The 21,736-nt window shown below is 49.0% G+C and overlaps 1 protein-coding gene across 3 annotated transcripts in view; it reads right to left on the bottom strand.

The window, feature by feature from the left end:
- Window positions 1-341: 341 nt before the first annotated feature.
- The window catches only part of Arhgef37 (Rho guanine nucleotide exchange factor 37), a 51,688-nt gene continuing 30,293 nt past the window's right edge, over window positions 342-21,736 (bottom strand). For all 3 annotated transcript variants that reach the window (XM_013358172.4, XM_021725687.3, XM_040272235.2), the window contains 9 exons: window positions 19,119-19,318; window positions 17,515-17,645; window positions 16,830-16,934; window positions 14,443-14,553; window positions 13,291-13,620; window positions 10,832-10,960; window positions 8,245-8,440; window positions 6,409-6,566; window positions 342-3,756 (listed from right to left, as the gene is read on the bottom strand). In XM_013358172.4, coding sequence (XP_013213626.1) covers window positions 3,547-3,756; window positions 6,409-6,566; window positions 8,245-8,440; window positions 10,832-10,960; window positions 13,291-13,620; window positions 14,443-14,553; window positions 16,830-16,934; window positions 17,515-17,645; window positions 19,119-19,318 — 1,570 coding nt within the window. In that variant the 3' untranslated portion in view covers window positions 342-3,546. The remainder of the gene's footprint in view (window positions 3,757-6,408; window positions 6,567-8,244; window positions 8,441-10,831; window positions 10,961-13,290; window positions 13,621-14,442; window positions 14,554-16,829; window positions 16,935-17,514; window positions 17,646-19,118; window positions 19,319-21,736) is intronic.

Here is a 21,736-nt window from a genome sequence, read left to right as displayed (position 1 = left end):
TCCAGGAGGCCTACCTGGACCACCAGGTCTGAGTCAGAGGCCACCCCCTGCCTTGAGCTCCTGTTACTGCCTTATCCTGACCCTTATATCTGCGTACCTAACTGCTGACTGGTCTGTCTCCCTCAGATTGTGGGCTCTGGAAGGACAGGACCCCAACTGTCTGATTTATTACTGTATTCCCAGCATCTCTGTTCAACTCTTGGAGGCACCAAGCAGGCATTCAAATAAACACATGGACAAACAAGGTGCCATTTTTATAGATAGCAAGTGTCCAATGAGCAAATGGCCCACCGGGGCAGCTGACTACCCAATGGTTAAAGCCACAAATTCCAGACACACTGTCATCTTTGCAATCTTTTATTTCCAGCAGTTCACATCAGTTACTCACTGAGCAAGTGCTCATTACATCAAACAAGAATTCATTCATCTTTCCTTGGATATTGCAATCTTTTTTTTTTTTTTTTTCAGTGCTGGGGATTGAGCCCAGGGCTTCACACATGCTAGGCAAGTGCTTCACCACTGAGCTACATCCCAGCCCTTGGCTACTGCAATCTTATTCTCATGTCCAAAACTGAGTTGGAATCCAAAGGGTTAAAGAGATCTCACTCCCCTGCAGGGAGCAAGGGTCACCCTTGTGAATGAGTCCTGCAACTCCTGAAAGCCTTGTGCAGTCCTTAAGTAAATATCTTGGCAAGTTAGCACATGATAACCCAACGGTGAAATGAATGAGACACAGTGCAAAGGGTTCTAGGCATTTGGGGGTAAAGAAGGCACATTACACAGAGTCCCCTGGAAAAAAATATAGGCCATTCTCTATCTTCTCGATATGCATTTTCTCATTCTTCAGTGACTTTTAATCTCATCCGCTGGCCTATGAGAAACCATAACCCACATGCTACTGAACACATTTTTATTTTCCCTTCATGAAATAGCCTTGGTTCCAAGCATATTTCATTTTTTATCCCTTATGCCTACAAGAACATCCAATTTTGTTTCGGTCCCTTTTAATGGCACTTAATAAATATACATTCTGGGACCTGACAGAACAGGCTGTCCTATTTCAAGCTGCCTCTAAAGCTGCCTGTTTCAACAGCTAGTACAAAGCTCAGATGGGGCACTTCCTAGTTCACCCCATCCCACCTCTGACCCCAGGTCTATTTGTCCACCACTGTGTGATCAGGCAGGGGTTCCCAACCTGGCTGCACATTAGCTGTACCTGGGGGGACTTCCTGCAGTTCTGAGGCCTGAGCCACACCCAAGGTCAATCACATGAGCCTCTCTGGGTGGGCTCCTGGCTTGCATCATGATTTAAAGTTGCCCAGGTAGCCGCAGTGAGCAGCCCTGCTGAGAAGCCCTGAGCTAGATTGACAGCACACAGCGGGCTGTCAGTAAGTACCTGAGCAACCCACGAGTGGATTGCCTACTTTATTATCTGTTTCTCTCTGATTCCAATTTTTATCAGAAGTCTGAGCAGGAAAGAGAAAGGAGAATGCTACGAGCACATGTAGTAAAGTGAATTTGGGGCTGGGAAATAGATTGTGGGGACTGAGCTTCTCTTGCATTATGCAGAATCTTCATGCTTTAACAAGCCCAGAGGAGGCACATTACAGCCTGTCTGACACAGACAAGCATGTATTTCTCAAGAGCCTTCTAAAACCAGAGCTAACAGCGTTAGGCACTGAAGGTATAACACTGAGACATTCTTCAAAATAAATCTAAACAGGGATTTTTTTCTTTTTCTTTTCTTTTTTCTTTCTTTTCTTTTCTTTTTTTTTTTTTTTTTGGTACTAGGGGTTGAATTCAGGGGTGCTTAACCACTGAGCCACATCCCCAGTCCTTTTTTTGTATTTTATTTAGAGACAGGGTCTCACTGAGTTGCTTAGGGTCTCACTAAATTGCCAAGGCTGGCTTTGAACTCTTGATCCTCCTGCCTCAGCCTCCCAAGCTGCTGGGATTACAGGTGCATACCACCACACCTGGCTTAAACTGTTTTTTATATACACTCTCATAAGTGTCCATTCCAATCTTGCAACAAAGATGAAGATCACAATGCATCGACTTCCCCTTCCTGTGAACTTCCCCTTGCAGTGTATCTTAGCCCAAAGCATCAGCCTAGAGGCGGTGATCCTTCAGTGGCCACATTCAGCATTGCCCCAGATCAGGCTTCCCGGGCAGGCATGTTATTGAGGAGATTCAATTCCCAGGTTTGAGAAAGGGGTGACTTATTCACAGTGAATTCAGCTATGGGCCGCATGATGTCAACTATGGACTGTGTGGATGACAGTGGTCCTATACGATTATATCTCCCAATGCTGGCATAGCCTCTTTGTGCTATCTGCACCACAAAACCTCCTAACAATGCATGGCTGTGCAGAAGGACCTCAAGATAGATCCTGGGTTGAGGGAAAGGACACTGTGCCGTGAACCATGTCTGCTGCCATGGGCTGGACACAGGGTGCACAGGACTGCCAACCTAGGCCAGCAGTGGCTGAGCCCACCCGACTGACACCACTGATGGAATTTACCCTGGTATCACACCCTTCAGGGTTGACAAGCCTCAACGTCCTGAGCCTCGGGTCACTCTCACAGCCATGTGAGTGAAGTCATTCTGGGTGGGAAAGCTGCAGTGTGTCCTATGTCTAAGGCCCACAGCCAGCCACCTCCCACCCACACCCACTGCTGCCTCCGGGCCCTTGGAGGCAACCTGAAAGCAGGGGGTTCCTCAGCTCTTCTACCCAGAAATGGGAAACCAAGCCATTACCTCACCCCCACCCACCAGGCCTGTAATCACCTACCTCACAGAGTTTCTGCAATGATTTGCATGTCCCATTGTCCCCTGGTCCAGAGAAAACAGGTTGTACACTGCTGCCAACAGCTCACACACCCCACCTGACACGCTGTCAAAATCCCCACTTCCCTGGAACCTCCTCTGAATTTGCCTACACACATTCCAGAACTGTGACTCGGTCACACCTCCTCTAGGGCCCGGCCAAGAGTCTCCTGGGAACCTCTCCACTGGCCAGACAAACCCATGGCTCCCCTCTGGAGAGGGCTCCCAGTGGTTCACCGTCCCAGATAACTCAGCTCACAGTATGGAGAAACAAAAGACAACTGGTCAACCCCTGACACAGGCTGGAACTGTGAGGCCAGGCAGCTCTGGACTTCTCCAGGGGTTTCTCCTTATAGCCTCCCAACACAGAGGTAACATTCACCTCGTGGCCCACTCCTGTGGAATCACAGGTAAGACTAATTACAAGCTGTGGCAAGTCCTGGCCAATCATCCATGACCTGCCATCTAGCAAGCTGTGACTGCAGGTTGGCATGGCTTCTTAAGGTAGACATAGTGAGTGATCCTGGCTGGGGCCTTTGGTAGCCACACCACCCAGCATCTGCCAGGCCCAGCTGCTTCTCCCTGCTGCCTTCTGGATGCCCTCCACTCACCCTGGCCTGATCTCCTCCACCCCCACATTTTCTTTGCTTCCTTTTCCCACCAGGATCACAGCCTCTAAACCTTTCCCATCCCTTGGCAACATAGAGGAGGGCACCCTAAGAGGGCAGAGTCCAGCCCCATGGAGCTGGACTTGGGGCTCTGGCCAGGAAGCTGGAAGGTACATATCCCCTCTGCCCATTCACTTCCACCAGGCTCCATTCTGGGTTCCCCTTCTTGTCCTGGGCCTCCAAGATGGTCACAGGCTGGCCTGCCTGCAGACTCACTTCGTGGCTGCTCCTGGCCACAAAGGGATACACGGCTACCACCTGAAACACACAAAGGTAATATGGCAATGGTCAAGCCCCAGAGGCTGTTCATCCCACCCGACTCGGGTCCCCACGGCCAGGCATTCCTTGCCTCCCGGGTACATCCTTTGTGCCAAAGACAACGACATCTGCTAGCGATTACTAGGCAGTTGGCGCTGCTCCAGGACTTTTCTGGGTCTTGTTTTTCACTATTCTATCATTCTATTTGCCCCAGTTTTTTCAGAGTAGGAAATTGAGACTTAGAGAAGTCAGGAACTTATTCAAAATTACACAGCTGTGACCTCAGAGCAGGTGAGCCGGCTTAGCAGCCTCTGCCTCCCCAGACCTAAGGGTTCTATCCATCAGGCCAGTTTCCCAGCCCAGAGGCAGGAGTTTGAGCAACATGGTTACTTGTGAAGGAAAAGCCCTCCTGGGCCTTTATTAAACTATTATTTAACTTCTCTGGGCCTTTGTTTCATCATCTTATGCAATGGGAGTAATGATGTTTTACTTTCTGGGTCATTCTGAGAATTTAATGAATGAATACATGTAGAGGGCTTCACACGGGGCCCGGTACACAGTCAAGGACCAGGCTACTTGGCTTGTGATTACCACTGCTGTTATTACCGTGGCCAAGCCTAAGGAACCATATGCAGCCTGGGAGGGTCCCAGGGGAATCCACTGAGCACCCCTGAACAGAACAGAAGCTTCTACAGTGTTTGGGTGTTGGAGAGCTGATCCCAGGGTGGGGCTTCCCTGAGATACTGCCAACACTGGCTGGAAGCTGGGTGGCAGTGGCGACCTTTCCCAGAGGCACTGGGCTGGGGCTGAGTTGGGTGGTCAGGGCCTCTGGTGCACCCTGTGAGTCCCTTGCAGCCATGGTGCACTATTTCTGGCTAAGGCTGAGGATGTTGGCCCAGAGCCTTCGTGGTGGGTGCAACAGGAGCCATGCAGTTAGGTTGTTTCTCCAGGCATCTCTACAGCAGCTCCAGGCTCCTCAGCACTCCAGCCAAGACATATGCAGGCTGCGCTCAGCACCGCTGGGTCCCTCCCCTTCAGCTGTATTCTTTCTGTCACTCATAGCTCGCCCGTGAGTTCCCCTTTTGACTGCTGCTGACACCTGGGACAGCACCCTCCACTCTTGGATGTTCATAATATGACCCTCCAGCTTTGCCAGCTCATCCAGTCCTCTCAAGGACCCCACCATGCTGCTGACCCATCAAGGACTCTGCCCTGCAAAGCTAAACCCCTCAGTGGCCTCATTTTATTTATTTATTTTTTTTTGGAGATGTAATTCATATACCAATAATGTTACTCTTTTAAAGTGTACAATGCAGTGGCTTTTAGTAGGTTCATAGATAAGTACTGAGAGCCATTGCCAAGTAGGAATGGCTAATTCCAGAACGTTTTCACCACCCGGAAAAGAAACCCCACAGCAGTTAGCAGTCACTCCCTGTTCCCTGCCCCTCAGCCCTGCCCATGACGACACTTTCTCCGTCCATGGATTTGACTATTCTGGACACTCATATAAGTAGAACCCTACAATAGGTGGCCTGTTGTGTCTGGCTTCTCTCACTCAGCATCATGTGCTCCAGGCTCAACCATGCTAGAGCACATGACAGTACTTCATTCCTTTCTATGGTTGAATCATATTCCACTGCCTGGCTGTATCATGTTTTGCCTACCTATCATGTTGATGGACATTTGGATTGTTTCTACTTTGGGTTCTTATGAATAATGCTGCCATGAACACGGATGTTCATATTTCCCACGGTCTTTTTTTTTTTTTTTTTTTTTTTTGGTACTGGGGATTGAATCCAGGGGTGCTCTACCAGTGAGCAACGTTCCCAACCCTTTTTATTTTTTTATTTTGAGACAGGGTTTTTTCTAAGTTGCTGAGACTGGCCTCAAACCTGTGGTCCTCCTGCCTCAGCCTCCCTAGTTGTTGGGTTTACAGGCATTGGCCACTGTGCCCAACCTTCCCATTGCTTTTGTGAGAAAGACTGAGGTCCTTGCCAACATCCCAGGCCCCAGTTAGCCCGTCTTCATCCACCTTGCCAGCAGTACCTCGCCCCACCCTGCCCCTCTCTTTCCCCACCCACTGACTTCATCCAGTCCCTCACATAGCCCTGTCCTCTCCTTTACATAGGTCACACATACTTTCTGGAGAGCTCATGTCACCCTGCACCCCTTACGCAGTTAGTTCACCCTTCCTATCTGAGAAAAAGCTTCCTTCTCAGAAAAATATCTCCACACTCAGGGCTCTTGCACTTAACCCTGCTGACTTTACAGTAATCCATGCACTTATTTTATTAATCATTGTTTTCCCCAGGTTTTAAGTCTGAGGAAGAAAAGGACCATGTCTTTTGTTCATCATTATGTCTCATGTGCCACCATACCTGGCCAATACTGAATGAATGAATGAATCCTGCTTGCCTGGCTGGTGGGGACAAGGATTAGCTCTCCATTGTCAATGTGGCAGGGGTAGGAGGCCCCCTTCCTCCAGGTCCCACCCTTGGCCAGGACATTGACATGGTCACTGATCAAGGCCTGGCCTCACAGGGTGGTGACTCCTCTAGGCAGCAGGAGCATAGATTTCGACAGAACAGGAAAATCTAAGGCCCAGTCCAGGTGGTGGAGCGGAGGCAAGCCTGCACCCTCTCCCAGACTCACCTGGGTCACTGCCGGGACGGAGCAGATAGGGGCTGGAGCGGGCTCTGGTGTTAGGTGTTGGGAGCCCTCACGTGGCCCCGCCTGTCCTCTGAGCTCTTTCTCACTGGGGACCACATGGTACAGCTGCAGTTTGCCAGCCGGCACGTATCCCCGATGTCCTGGGGGAACATGCAGAAGGTTACCAGCTGCAGGCTGCATTCCCATCCAGTGTAGTGGAGGGAAACTCCAACAGCGCCTCAGCACTGGTCATGCAGTACCCTCTCAGCCCCCCTTCCCACTCTGCAATATTTCTAGCTTCTGCTTGCTTACCCCCAATGACAGGGGATTCATTCCCTCCTGGGACAACCCATTCCGCTGTAAACTGCTGACAGAGAGATACAAAATTCTCCCTTGGACTGAACAAAATCTGCTTTCCTGGTGGCCCGTGTCCCTCTAGTGGATGCCCAGAGCAAAGCTGCTTCCCCTCCCTGAGTACCTTCCCCAGGCGGGGATGGCCATGCTCCAAGGGGCCTGCTCCTTCTCCTGCAGAGGCCACTCCAGTGCTGTTCTGGTTGCTGTCACGATGAACAGCCATTATTTCCCAGGGATTTGCTAGGTGACAGAACCAGCATGTGATTTAGTCTTCCCACCACTTCCTGAGGCGGGGTCAGGCTGTGACCTCCCTCCTATGTTGAGTTGGCTGAGCTCGGAGAAGCCCCGTGACTTCCCTGGGCTTACAGAGTTAGGAAACTGGTGGGGCTGGATCCACATCCGGTCCTCAGGGCCCAGGCCTTGCTCCAGCACGCATTCCGTCACCTCCCCATCAGTCATCAGAGCACTCTTCTGTGACATCTGCCTGTTTGTACCACTTTCTTAATTTTTAACACTGACCCACTCTTTAAAACTTGGCCTTATACTACATAATGAAGTCATAACTCATAATATTATGAATACAATCATGGACTTAGAGATCAGTTACATTTTTTCCAATAAACATTAAAATACTTAAACAACAATTATAAGACACTGCCGGACGGGGACAACATGATCTGTGAGTCCCCTCACCACAATCCTGGGCAACCCTCACCTTGTGGGTCACATGCCTGTCTCTGGAACATGCTGCTAGGCCACTGTTGTCCGGGCTCATGGTGTCTCTTGTACTCAGCCCAGCTACACAGGGACACCCAGGCCTGAGCAGCACACCCAAGGCCAGGGCCAGCAGAGGGAGGCAGCTTCATCACTGCCCTGGTTCTGGACATCAGGCTCCTGTCCGTGTAGCCAGGATCCAAGCACCCCTTCTCTGTGTAGACCACCAACCTTCACAGTATTGCTGAGGTTCTCGCCATATATCTGTCTACTCTGAGTCTATGAGATCCCCCAAGGTAGGGTCCTTGTTGTTTTTGTTTTTGTTTTGTTTTGTACCAGGGATTGAATGAACCCAGAGGCACTTAACCACCGAGCCACATCCCCAGCCCTTTTAAAATATTATTTAGAGATTTGGAGACAGGGTCTTGCTGAATAGCTTAGAGCCTCACTAAGTTGCTGAGGCTGGCTTTGAACTTGTGATCCTCCTGCCTTAGCCTCCTAAGCAGCTAGGATTACAGGCATGCACCACTGTACTCAGCCCTTGTTTTATTTTCAAAGTACCCGGAACACAGGTGCTTAATGAAGGATGTTGCAATGAAAGACTGAATTCCTGTTTTGGACATTCCATACCCCATTGCCTGCACCCCAGGCCCTATATCAGTCACATGTGCTCATTCCCATCCTGGATTTGCACAGTCAGAATCTGTCCCACTAGAGTGCTTGTCTCCCCACCAACTTTGATTGGGTGGCTTTCCCAGAAGGCACACATACCCCCAGTGTCCACCAGCCAGCGATTGCTGTTGCCCTTGGTGTCCTTGTTTTGAAGGAGGGCCACGATTTGGCCCCGTGGCAGGGTCAGGTCCAGAGTCCCAGACCCACTGATGTTGCTTGTGACCTGGTACAGCTTCCCAGGGCCATACCTGCTGAGGAGAGCCTGCACCTGCCGTTCAGAGCCTGGAAGGAGTGGCTGGGGAGAGGAGGGACAGACAGACACAGGGCTTGAGTTAAGTTGTCTAAGTTGTAGTGGTGTCTACATGTGCTAAAGCCAGGGGTCCTGACCCACCCTACCTCCATCAATGAAGGCCCATCCTGATCAGAGCAACTGTTCTCTCGCTAGTGGGTGGTTGGCTCTTAGCATCCAAAGGCATTTGAGGAGAAGCTTGCAGCTTCTGGAATTCCCTAGAATACTAATTCAAGTTCTGTAATTTCTCAGGTACAGAACTCCTAGGATTGAGGATGCAGAGTCAAGATTAAAAATAAAAATTGGGACACAAGCTGGGCTCAGTGTCATCCTAGTGATTCAGGAGGCTAAGACAGGAGGATCATAAGTTTGAGCCCAGCCTGGGCAACTCAGCAAGTCCCTGTTTCAAAATAAAAATATAAAAAGGGCTGCTGGATGCAGTGGCATACACCTGTAATCCCAGCAGCTGAGGAGGCTGAGGCAGGATGACCATGAGTTCAAAGCCAGCCTCAGCAACAGCAAGGCGCTAAGCAACTCAGTGAGGCCCTGTCTCTAAATAAAATACAAAATAGGGTTGGGGATGTGGCTCAGTGGTCAAGTGCCCCTAAATTCAATCCCCAGTGTCCCCCCCAGAATAAGTAAATAAAATAAAAAGAGCTGAGGATGTAGCTCTGTAGAGCACCTCTGGGTTCAAACCATAGGAATGTTAAAAAAAAAAAAAAATTAGGACAGGATGCAATTTAGTAGTAGAGCTCCTGTGTAGCAAGTGCAAGGCCCTGGATTCAATCCCCAGCAACAGAGAGAGAGAGAGAGAGAGAGAGAGAGAGAGAGAGAGAGAGAGAGAAGAAGAAGAAAGAATCAAGACAGCCCAGTGTTCCTAAACAGATCTAAAACAGAAGCGTAGAGCTGGGGCAGCTTTTTTTGGAACCGTGGTGCTGGGATAGTACTTCTTGGAATGGTGACGTCGGCATGAGTGTAAAAGCCAGTGGGGGAGCAGACATCTGCCTTCCTCTCAAGGCTGTCCAGCCCCCTGTGAAGAGAAAAGCAGCACCCCAGAAGGTGCCAGGGGGCACATGAAGACACCACTAGGGCAGCTCCCATCTCATGGCCACCTGGTTCTGCGGCGTTCTGTGCTCTTAGCCAAGTCAGCCAGGAGTCCAGAGGGCTCTGTGTGGGTGGCAGGGTGGGAGGCTGAGACAGGTGTGTCTCTTCCTGCCAACTTACAACACACACTGGAAGTAGATATTTCCATTTGTTTCTTCTTTTTTGTTCTTCTGTGTCTCCTAATTTTTCAACAATAAGGATGGACTGCTTCTCCAGTAAGAAAATTATTATTTTAAGAGGAGATTGCCAGGATGAGTTTGAAGAGACCTCTGACCTGAAGGCAGTGGGCTGCCCTCACTGCAGGGCGGGAGGCAGGGACAGCTGGGGACAACTGTGGCCAAGGAGTCAGTCTCCCCACTTGTGGCAGAAGTTAGTCCCTGCTGCCCTCTGCCCTCTGGCCAAGTGTGAAGGCCACTTTATCTGCCTGGCTCTGCTGGCCCGTACTCATCTCTGTGTCCCCGGGCCTTTTTTCCCTCATGGGGCATCTTGGTGCCATCTCGTGATCCCTCACTTCACATCTCACTTGTGACTCAACACAGTTTGTGTTCTCAGGTCCAGGCTTTGCCACACTCTGGGAGCCCCTTCTCCCAACAGCTGACCTGTGAGTTTGAAAATATGGATCACCTACATGTACTCTGTAAGTAGAATATTAAAAAAAAACAAACAACTGTCTGCCAGTCACAGCTCTATAAACCATCACAGAGCTAACATAGTGTGCTTTGCACACTGGGGCTATGGCTCAGTGGTAGAGCACTTGCCTAGCAGGCATGAGGCACTGGGCTCGATCCTTAGCACCACATAAATAAATAAAACAAAGTTGTTTCCACCTACAATTTAAATAAATAAATAAATAAAAATCAAAGTACCATATCAAAAAGAAAATTTAAACAACTTTTTATTCAAACTTTTCACTCATTTTAAATATTGCTTTTGAGCTGGAATCAGAAAGGAGTCAGGGAAAAAAACATGTTTTGATGAAATTTTTGAGGAAGCTCCAGATTTGGGATGCAATCACCACTTCCCATCCTTTTATCTAATTTCACTCTGTATTAACATGTTGGTTTTCTTATTCTTGACCCATGAGTTCTATACTCTCCCTATGCTCATTGCCATGAAGAGGAGGTCTGTGTTGGGGGATGTGCCCAACCAACTGCATTTCACAGAGAGGAAGGAGAGAAGTGAAGAGAAAAGAGTTCCACGAGTAACAGAAAATATTGGGAGGGGGGAAAATATTGAGTCCCTGCCAGTGGCAGGGGAAAAACTGGACAGTCTTTGGTGGGGAGGGACACTTACCTGCGCAGTGGGAGGTGGCAGCACTTTCTCAAAGTTCTCTCGAAAGGCACGAAGCTGGCTACCCGTCTGGCCTAGTGTGTCCTCCACCAGCTTCCTGAAGGCCGGCTCAGAGAGGTGGTGGTGGGGCAGCTGAGTGGGACAGACACTGTCAAGAGAGCCTTCTGCAAGACAGGGAGGCAAGAAGCCCCTGGCCACCCACACTCTAGCCCCAGAGGTCATGAGGCCTTTTTGTCCTGGTCAGCTGGCTCACTCTCCTTTAAGAAAGTCTCTCTCTATAGAGCAGGTGCTACTGCCTGCCGTGGTGCTCTAGCCACAGGACTGGTGGTCCTGGTATCCCTTCCTCCTAGCCACAGTGACTGATCCAAGGGATGACAAGGACGAGGGAAGGTCAATTGGACCCTCCCATCAGACTCCGTAAGTAAAGGCTGCCTTTGGTCACTCTTCCTTTGGATTTTCTAAGGTAAAGGTACAAGCTTGTATGTCTTCCTGGTCACCTCGACCACCATGCAGGATTTAAAAACAAACAAAAAACCACTGCCTGAAAATACAGCCCATCTGGAGAGGAAAACAGCCCTGACAGCATTATTAGTCCTGAGCCTGGCCCCCTCCTGGGCTCTGCTTGTGCAAATCAATATATTCTTCATGCTGGAGCTGATTTTGTCTGGGTTTATGTTATTTGCAACACAACGAGTCCTGAGTCCTGCGTAATGCTCTGTCCGGAGACCCTGACCCCATTAGGGACCTCTGTATCCCTATCAGACAAGCTAGGAGTGCATGAGACCCCACGGCCAACAGGGACACGTCCAACTCTCTGAGTGGTGGCTCTTTACTCTGCATTTTGACCTCTGGACTTTCTTCCACAGACTGTGAAGAGGTGGAGGTATGTGCCATGCAGGCCTTTCCCAGCTGCACAGGGACGGGTCCAGGTGAAGGGACCACTGGACACAGATAAGGCAGGCTGGCAGCAATCCCCAGCAGGCCCCCCGCAGTCTGCAGTTCAGGACCATTCAGGAAAGGCGCTTCCCTTCTGCTTTATAAACTTGGCCTCCCCCTGTTGGCCCCCAACACTGCCCAGCCCTGCACATCCCAGGCTCCACACCAGTGCAGAGGGTGAGAGAAGCAAGAAAAGATCCCGAGCCAGGTTTACGCTTCTACTTTGGGGAAGACAAAGGCTTCTTTCTGCAGATGGCTCAGGCCTAAATCAATTCAAAAAGGGGATTCAGACAGAACTCAGTGCTAAATGCTGAGAGAGAAAAAAAGCAGAAAAGGCCACAGGGCCAGCCCTTCTGAGGAGGCAGCTTCCGGTGCTGCGCACATCCTAGGGGCTGTGGGGTAGAAAGGATGGGAGGACAGAGTAGCCTTTCCGCAATTCTGAGAGCTTTGTGGAAAGACTTATTCTTCCGCACTGTATGCCAGGCTCTGTGGAAAGCCTCGGGGACAATGGAGGGGACTTCCAGGCTAAGGCAGTGACCAGGCAAAGGGAATGTGGTCATGCTCAGAGATGGTGTGCTGGAGAGAGGGGCAGTGGGCCAAGAGTGGGGCTCTGGTCAGAGGTGATGGGAGGAGGAGGCAAATCTCAGAGGAATTTTAATGGAAGGAACTGAATGGGAAAAGCTCAGCAGAGCAACATGAAAAACAGGAGACAGAGTGTCACTGAGGATCACTGAAATTGTGCCCAACGTTCGACTCAAGAACCGCTCAGCTTGGATTAACACAGAGTAACATGTGGAAGCAGCTGGGTGCTTCTTCCTATGCCAACTCCAGTCCTCAAACTTTTAAAATGAAAGTTTGCATGTTGAGGTTTGCACAGACCTTTCTGGAATCTATTTCTGTTTTCAGCTGAGAGCTCCTGTACAAGCTGAGCCCTATGTTCAAAGCCCAGGCTCTGGAATATGAACCAGGGTTCATTATCTGTGTGGCCTTGCATGAGCTACTTAACTTCTCTGGGCCTTGGCTTCTTTATTGTTAAAATGAAGCTAATAATAATAATACCTACTCTGTGAGGTTGTTGTGAGGATTAAATGAGATAATGCATGGAAAGTGCTCCAATCGGGTATATAACAAGAGCTCACCAGGAGGTGGTTACTAAAAGTTATAGCAGTAGCACCAGTTTCAGACATTTACTCCTGACTATGTAGAAGGGACCTTCTGTCTCTGCCACCTGGAGATGGGTCCCAAGTCTGCTATTTTCCCAACACAGCTTGGTCTGTTTGGGTCCCAGAAGCTGGAATGCCTGGAGTCCCAGTCCTTCCTTGCTTTCATGGTCTGACTACGCTAAGGAGGGAGAACAGACATGAAGGAGATCTAGAAGGTCTCCACTGCCCCTCTTAGGTACTCGACAGCCTGTTTGGGGGGCCTATCCTAAAGAGGGGCACCATGGCAGCCCTGCAATCAGCTGGCTGGTGGGGCTGGGCCTTGCCTGGCTATGCCCCAGAGGTGCCCGAGTCCAGTGGCCTTACCTGGGCCACACTGCCTTTTGCCCTCTGCAGCACTTGCTCTGAAAGGTCCTTCTGGAGAGCCACAAACGTGCGCAGGATCTGGCCCAGCCACTGCATAACCAGTTGGTTAAATTGTGGGAGCTCAGCCACCAGCAGGGAGTTGAGGGCCTGGTAGGTGTGCCGGGCCGCCTCCTCCTCGTACGTCACGCTGCCCACCTCCAGCAGCTTCTCTTCCACCCGCTCAAAGTCCAGTAGCTTATCCAGACGTTTCTTGATCAAGTTCTGAGGGCCGACCAGGGCTTTGGCCAAGTTGCACAGAGGCCTCCACACCAGGCCTTCCAGCCGCTGCTTCTGTGGGGAGGAAAACTTGGGAGGTGGGTAGGGAGGCAGCTGGGGGGCCAGGGCTGGGAGAAGGGGCTTTGGAGGCAGGTGGGCCTGGGTTCCAGTCCCCCCTCCACCAACTGCCTGTGGCCTGCAGCACGTTATCTCATCTCTCCAGGCCTCTGTCTCAGGTCTGAAACACAGGGATGGCTGATAATGAGCTTGTGAGAGTGCCTGGCACAGAAGAGGCACTCACTTTATGTCCCTTCAGTATCATTACTGTGCAAAGATCTTGAAAAATAGTTTTTCAGAGGGCAATAGTCAAGAGCACAGTCTTTGGGGCTCAGACTCTAGCACACTACTGACCATCTGTGTAAAAACCCAAGAGGAGCTGGGGTTATGGCTCAGTGGTACAGCGCTTGCCTCACATGTGTGGGGCACTGGGTTTGATCTTCAGCACCACATAAATAAATAAAATAAAGGTGTTGTGTCCTTCTGCAACTAAAAATTTTTTTAAAAAATGTTTAAAAAGAATCCAACAGATCACATCCTCTGAGGCTCAAGCTCTCATCTGCAGAATGGAACTATTAATAGTATCACCCTCAAAAGCATGTGCTGAGGAGTTCATGAGGTAAAGAATGTAAAGGACTTGGCACAGCGCCCGGCAGAGAGTGAGGCTCAATAAACATTAGTGGGGGCTATTTTTATCAGCAAATGCACTAATAGTAATCCCTATCCTGCTGACCAGAGCACTTATGGATGTGGCAATTGTATAAAGTGCCTGACTTCTAAATATTATCCTTGTAGGCTCTGCTACCTGCCTGGCAAAGAAAGGAGAAAAGTTTCACTTACAAACTCCAGGAAGGCCTGGCATTGAAGGTCTCTGGACAGGCTGCTGTACTGCTCCACAGGCCCTCCGGGGATGTCCAGATTGCATTCATGTGGCCGGAAGCGGAGGAAAGCCTGTATTCAGGGTCATCAGGACACATGCAGTCATGGCTCATCATGGTCATCTTCCCCCTGATCCCCCGCAGCCAAGCTCTGGAAGAGCAGCCCAGGCCCTCGGCACCCCACCACCCCCATGACAGGCAGGCACACAGCCTGTTCTATCCCCACACATCTTGGGTGATTACGAATTCTTCCTGAGACTGAGTCAACATCTTTCCCCCTCTGCCAGCACTTCTGAACTTCAAGCATTTGCAAACCACCTGTGATTTTTTTTTTTTTGCCGTGTCTACATTCTGCATATTTCTATTAATACTTTTCCAACTATTCTTATTTAAATCAATGCATTAACAAAATACCTTACGATGTTACCACAAAGGGAAAACAGTAATAACTGCCATAGACACAGGAAAATAATTGCTATAAAAACAAAACAGTGTTAATAAATTCTGCCTGGGTAATGATGCCTACTGAAGACCCCTGAACCTGTGACTTCTTGCACACATGTGAAAGATGGAACAGTACAGTTGGGCACAGTGGTGCATGCCTTAATCCCAGCAACTCTAGAGGCTAAGGCAGGAGGATTGCAAGTTCAAGGCCAACTTAGCAATTTAGAAAGCCCCTAAAGCAATTTTGCAAAATCTCAAAATTTTTAAAAATGAAAAAGGGCTGGGGAACGCAACTCAGTGGTAAAGTGCCCCTAGGTTAAATCCCAAGTAACCCCTCTCATACTCCCTCCCCCTAAAACAAGATGCTCAGCACAGAGGCTTCTCCTTGACTCTGTTGGAGGGTAAAAGACAGAAGCCCTTTCTTACTGTGGGATTCAATGTCAACACTGCATCTGTTGTTACACAGCTTGTAAGTCCTGCATCTAAGCAAACACAGCTTTGATGCTTCCAAATGTTCATTCTGCTGCCAAATACCCCTCTGGCTTCTCTCTGTCAAGGCCCAATACCTGCAGGTCCATTCCTCCTCTTTCTTGACCTGCCTCTGAGCACCTGCCCCTTCTATTTCACTGTGCCATAATAGGATCCTGGCTGCTCAGATCCTTGCACTGGGGACTCCAGATGAAGCATGAGCCAGCAGGGCCATCTGACCCCCACAAAGAGGAGTGTGGACCCAAACTTCTAGTAAGGCCACCCCAAAGCCCAAGTGGTCTGTGCCAATGAATGGGACTGAGGTAACACTGCCCAGAGGGGCCATGCAGACAGAATGAGTCAGCACCAGTGACGGGGAAAAGAGGAATACTGGCCAAGAGAAGTGACATTCTGGGTGGCATGCAAACTGGTGGCCCTGTGGGCTGAATTTGGTTTGAAAAGATGCATTTTCTGGGGCCCGCAGAACATTTAAAATTTTATTTAATTAGTTTTTACATTGACATGTCAGGATGTCCAGGGTATTCTTTCCTTAAAATCAGAAGATCTAGCCACACAGGGCCCACATTCCTATATAGCAATTGTCAATCAGAGTCAGGTAGCAGCTCTTCCTTTAGATCATTCATTAATTCATTCAGCCTCCAAATTTCTTTGATTGAAACCAGGGTGAGCCACATCCCCAGCCCTTTTTATTTTGAGACAGAGCCTCACTTAGTTGTCTAGGGCCTCACTAAGTTGCTGAGGCTTGCTTTGAACTCGAAATCTTCCAGCCTTAGCCTCCCAAGTTGCTAGGATTAAGGCATGTGCTACCATACCCACCTCAGCCTCAAAATTTCAAACACTATATTTAAGTCTATTGAAAATGTCTCACAGGCAGCCTGTTGGATGTCAGGCTCCTGCTGGGTCCTATTGCTTCCCTGCCTCACTGTGCTACAATAGGATCCTAGCTGCTCAGATCCTTGTACTGGGGACTCCAGACGAAGCATGAGCCAGCAGGGCCACCTGACCCCCACAAAGAGGAGTGTGGACCCAGACTTTCAATAAGGCCACCCCAAATCCCATTATCCACTGAGCCCAAGTGGTCTGTGCTAACGGATGGGACAACATCTTTCCCCCTCTGCCAGCACTTCCAAATGTCAAACATTTGCAAACCACCTACCACCAAGGAGACCTCAATAGTGGTACCTGCCTGTACTCTATCTGCACTGGAGTTTCTCTCCCCTGATCCAGGTGCTGGTCTGTCTGGGGGCCTTGTACCCCATTGAACTCTGACCCTGCTTAGCAAGAGATGCACCAGGGCTAGCTGGTCCTGGGCTGAAGTGTTTGCTTGCGCTGCTGACTTGGATTGGCCCTCCCACATTCTCCCTGTAGCTGCTGCTAGTCCAGACCCACCTGTTCTTAACCCTGCAGGGTCCTCACCTCCAGATTATCCAGGTAAGCAGCCACATTGCTCTTCAGCTCCGTCACACACAGGGACACCCATTGGAACCTCTCCTCTAGGTCATCAAATTCCTTGTCTTCTGTCTGAAAGTTAACGCATGTGAGGGCTGAGAAAAGCCACATGGGGGCAGTGTACAACTGGCTCCCTTGTCCCATGTCATCACTGGGAACCATCTTTCCATAGACTCACCTACACATCAGGTTCCTGCAGCTCCAAAGCTGAGTGGTCAGTTAAAAGGCAGTGTACCATAATAGTTTTGCATCCACATTATGGAATCAGACACAGAAGCATGAATTGGTTCCTAGCTCCCTAACTGTGTGACCATGGACAAGTGTTTTACTCTCTGGGAGCCTGTTTTCTCATTTGCAAAATGGGGACAATAAAGACACTTCACTGTGCAAATCAAATAATGCTCATTCAAATAGTTACTGGGAGCTACTTGTCAAGAACCAAAGCCTAGCCCTCCTATCTATAACAAGGACCCTGACAACCAGGAGCCCTACGCTGGCTCTTCAGAATTGGGCAGAGATACCTCTTCCTGGCACTTCATTCTCAGGCTCAACTGGTTCACTTCTGAAAGGAGCTTAAGCCTCCCGCCCACCACTGCACAGGGTCGTGTGCCTTGGTGGCTGTGTGGACTGTCCCTCCCCTGCCCATGCTCACCCTGGGCACCAGCCCTGCTTCCTGCTTCAACAGCTGGCTCAGCCGGGTAGTCTTCTTGGAGAGGGTGTGCGTGTTGATGCGGGCCAGCCGCTCCCGGAGGCTCAGAGGCTCCACCCTGGTGTATTTGGAGGCTGTACCAACAGAGAAGGCGGGTACCTTGGGTGACCCCGGAGGACCCAGGAGAGCAAGCATCCCTGATGTGTCTGGCTGGGAATCACATTCACCAGGCCAGCAAGTCACGCTGTGCTAGGGTCCTCAGTCCCTGCTGTGAGCCCTGGATGAAGAGCGAGGCTTTGCTGGACTTTGGTAAGTTACCACTCCTTCTGGTCTCGGTTTCCTCATCTGTAAGATGAGGCTGGCTGCCTCTTAGGATTGCTGGGAGGATCACATAAGACAGCAGGTACAAAGACATCCTAAAGAGGAACCCAGCAAGAGGTGATTTGCCCAGACTCCCCTCCGCTGGTTTTAGGCAGGCCAGCTGGGAGCCACAGCCCACCCCTTCTTCCTGCTCCTTTGTGACCTCTGCACCTGGAAGGAGAAGCAGGTGAGGAGGACATGCAAAGCTGTCAAATGCCATGCGGCATGGTGGCGAGGCTCCCAGGCCCAGGACTGAAACTTGACTCAGTCTAGCTGTGACCAGGAGCAAAGGAGGTAAGTGCTCATATTACCCAACTGTGAAATGGGGCCGGCAGGGTCTACCTCAGTTGGGACCAAAGATGAGGAAGGGAAAATACTTCATGGTTAGCTCTTACGAAACAGCTGCTCACTCCTCTGATTTGATCTCCACACACTGTAAATGCATATCGAATTAATGCACTGTACCCCATGCATATTTGTGAAATAAAAATAATAATGATTATAAAAGGAAGCATTAGCTAAGTACTCAGTGTGTAGCTGAATTTCTCTATACCTGGGACATTGCTTCTTTTCTAAACCTTTCTATTGCAACAAACTGAGAGGTAGAAATTCCTCCCACCACTGCCCCCCATTCTATTTAACTCCTTAATTCCTCAGTATTCACTTCTCCCCCACAGTGTGGCAGCCATGTGGTTTGGATGGGTTTGATCTCACTTTGGCTCAAGGAGTGGTTGCTGACTAATATAAACCATTCCATACAAACCCATCCTCCTGATAATAACAATGAGTTCAAAGAAGGGCACACACCCAGGTCTAAACCAATCATTCATAGCATTCTCCCAACAATGGTGATTGGTTCATAGTGAGCCTGTGGCCCAACTGGGTCTTATCAGAATGATGCTCCAATTTAATTTTTAAGGCTAAAGGGAGAAAAACTCTGTTTCATTCCAGAGGGTAAGGTATGCAGATATGAGTCTTGGAACAATAATAGCACTTTCTACTTCCAGGGAAACCAGGCTAAAAATGAAGCTAAAACACAACAAAGAGCAAAGGCAAGAGAATTAAAGAAAAATGGAGCTACTATCTTGATCAATCCCTATCTAAAGCCCATATTACTTCTGAGTTTATACAAGCTATTGCATTCTCTTTATTGGTAAAGTCAGTTTGAGATGAATTGTTTTTCTTTTTGTTTCTGCAACCAGAAGCATTCATCACTGATGTATCCCCTAGATGCTCCAAGTCCTTACCCACTTCCTTGCGCATCTTATACTCGTTGATGTTGGCATTCACATCCTGGAGGGCAGAAGCAGCCCTCTGTAGGACTAGGTAGGCACTGGCATCAGGGAGTGTATTCTCCAGGATTTTCTGTAGCAGCAATGGGTACTTGGTAATCCTCTGCAGAGGAATTACCAGTAAGAAACTGAGGCCTGAAGGTCCAGCTTGTGGCCTGAGGGAGAAGACTGGTATTAGGTAGGGAAAAGCCCACCCTTCAGGTACCCAGCTCTGCCATTTAACTTGCTCTGTGATCTTGGGCGAGTTACTCTCCCCCACGGTCTTTAGTGTCCTCAAGTGTGATTTGACAGTGTGCAGTGACAGTCCCTTGCTTGCTCATCTGTACCGAATCCAATTGTCCATCCTCTGCCCTCAGTTTCCTCAGCCTGTCAGCAGCAGACGCAGCTGACATTCCCTTATCCTTGATATACATTCTTCTTTCAGCCTCAAAGACATTCTTAGTCTTGCTTCTCCTTATTCCACAGGCCACTTGGCCTCCTCTGCTGGCCTCTCTCCACTGTTGGAGCCTCCTCACCTCCCACTTACTCTTAGTGACCTCCTCTGTTCCTATGGCCTTAAATATATCCCAAACCCATATCTCTGCCCTGTCCATGTGGCCAATTGCCTACTTGCCCTCTCTACTTGCACATGGCCCAAGCACAACTCTTTGTTGGGTACCTACATGATATTTCACTAAACAAAATGGTCTACTGCTTTTAAAAAAATGGTTTTGAAATCACAGGAACTTAATTTTTAGTGTGCATTTAAGTATTCAGGAGCAAAAAGTCATAATATCTATAGTAGACTTTAAATAATTTAGCATAAAAATAGATGGTAGGGTGGCACACCTGTAATCCCAGCAGCTCAGGAGGCTGACACAGGAGGATCACAAGTACAAAGCCAGCTGCAGAAATGGCGAGTTGCTAAGCAACTCAGTGTGAGACCCTGTCTCTACATAAAATACAAAACAGGGCTGGAAATGGGGCTCAGTGGTTGAGTGCCCCTGAGTTCAATCCCTGGTTACCCCACACACACACAAAAAAATGGGCTGGGATTATGGCTCACTGTTGAGCACTTGTCTCATGTGTGTGAGGCAATGGGTTCAATCCTTAGCACCATATAAATAAATAAAATAAAGGTATCATATATATCTACAACTTAAAATTAAGAAAAACAGATGAAGCAAGAAGCACAATGTTAGATTTGCTCCCTTTAGGTGGTGGGCATGTGAATACCCATTACCTTGTCCTATTTTTCTATAGGTATCAATTTTTTTCTTTTTAAAAAAGTAATACAAGGGGCTGGGGCTGTAGCTCAGTGGTAGAGTGCTTACCTAGCATGTGTGAGGCACAGGGTTCAATCCTCAGCACCGCATAAATATAAGGAAAGAAAGAAAGGTACGTGTCCATCTTCTCTCTCTCCCCCCCCCTCTCTCTCTATATATATATATATTTAGTTGTAGATATATACCTATATATAAAGATTTTATATATATATTTTATATATATTTATATATATATATATACACACACACATATATATACACACATACACACACACACAAACACACACACATATATATATAAAGTAAAACAAAATGAGGGGCTGGGGTTGTGGCTCAGTGGCAGAATGCCTGTCTAGCATGTTTGAGGCACTGAGTTCAAGTCTCAGCACCAAATGTAATTAAATAAAATAAAGGTCCATCGACAACTTAAAAAATTAGAAAAAAAACCGAACACCTCATGGTGACAAGGTCCATGCCAGATACACTGCTAATGGCTGGATGGCATCTAGAATTTCATCAGGAGTCCAGGGCAGCTGGGGAGGGGCTCCGAAAGGCTTTCCTTGATCACAGCCAGCGGCCCACTGGCCTGGCTTCTGAGAAACCCCAGAGATCCAAACCTCAGATGTCCAGTATGCCTCCTCCAAAAAGCCTCACGAGTGCTCCTCTGGCCCCCCTCATTTTTTTTCTTTTTTTTAAGAGAGAGAGAGAGAGAGAATTTTTTTTTTTTTTTTGTAGATGGACACAACACAATGCCTTTTTTTTTTTTTTTTATGTGGTGCTGAGAATCGAACCTGGGTCCCACCCGTGCTAGGGGAGTGCTCTACCGCTGAGCCACAATCCCAGCCCCTGACCCCTCTTTGATGGAGCCCCCACCTCTTGTTTTTCTTAAGTAAAAGTCTCCAGACCAAATGTCCAGAAAAGAGCATCCATGAGGCTAAGAATAGACAGAGCAGGTGGGAGCCCCTTTGGGGACTGCAGGGGTGGGGAGGCAGGGTGGGATTACCCATCGGGACATGCCTACACTGTCCATCTGCTCTCACCAAGGGAGTCCTGGAGCTTGGCTAACTGTGGGCAGTGGAGGTGGAAACAGTTGGCAGATATTTGCAAAGCTCCATCCTCTGGGCTTGCTTTCCACAGGAAAGAGCCAATTGCCTCCTGGGGACAACTGTCACCTTACAAGTCAGTGAGGGCTCCTCAAGAGATGATTCCATCCCTTTCCTCATGATCATCGTGGCGTTACTACAGAATGCTGGCAGCCACTCACATTTACAGGCTCTCTAAGGTAACCTGGAGAGAATTTGTTTTATT

The sequence above is a fragment of the Ictidomys tridecemlineatus genome, chromosome 1, assembly GCF_052094955.1.
Source record: "Ictidomys tridecemlineatus isolate mIctTri1 chromosome 1, mIctTri1.hap1, whole genome shotgun sequence".
Classification (NCBI taxonomy): domain Eukaryota; kingdom Metazoa; phylum Chordata; class Mammalia; order Rodentia; family Sciuridae; genus Ictidomys; species Ictidomys tridecemlineatus.
The sequence above is the reverse complement of the archived record's forward strand: the minus strand, read 5'-3'. Positions and strand labels throughout refer to the sequence as shown.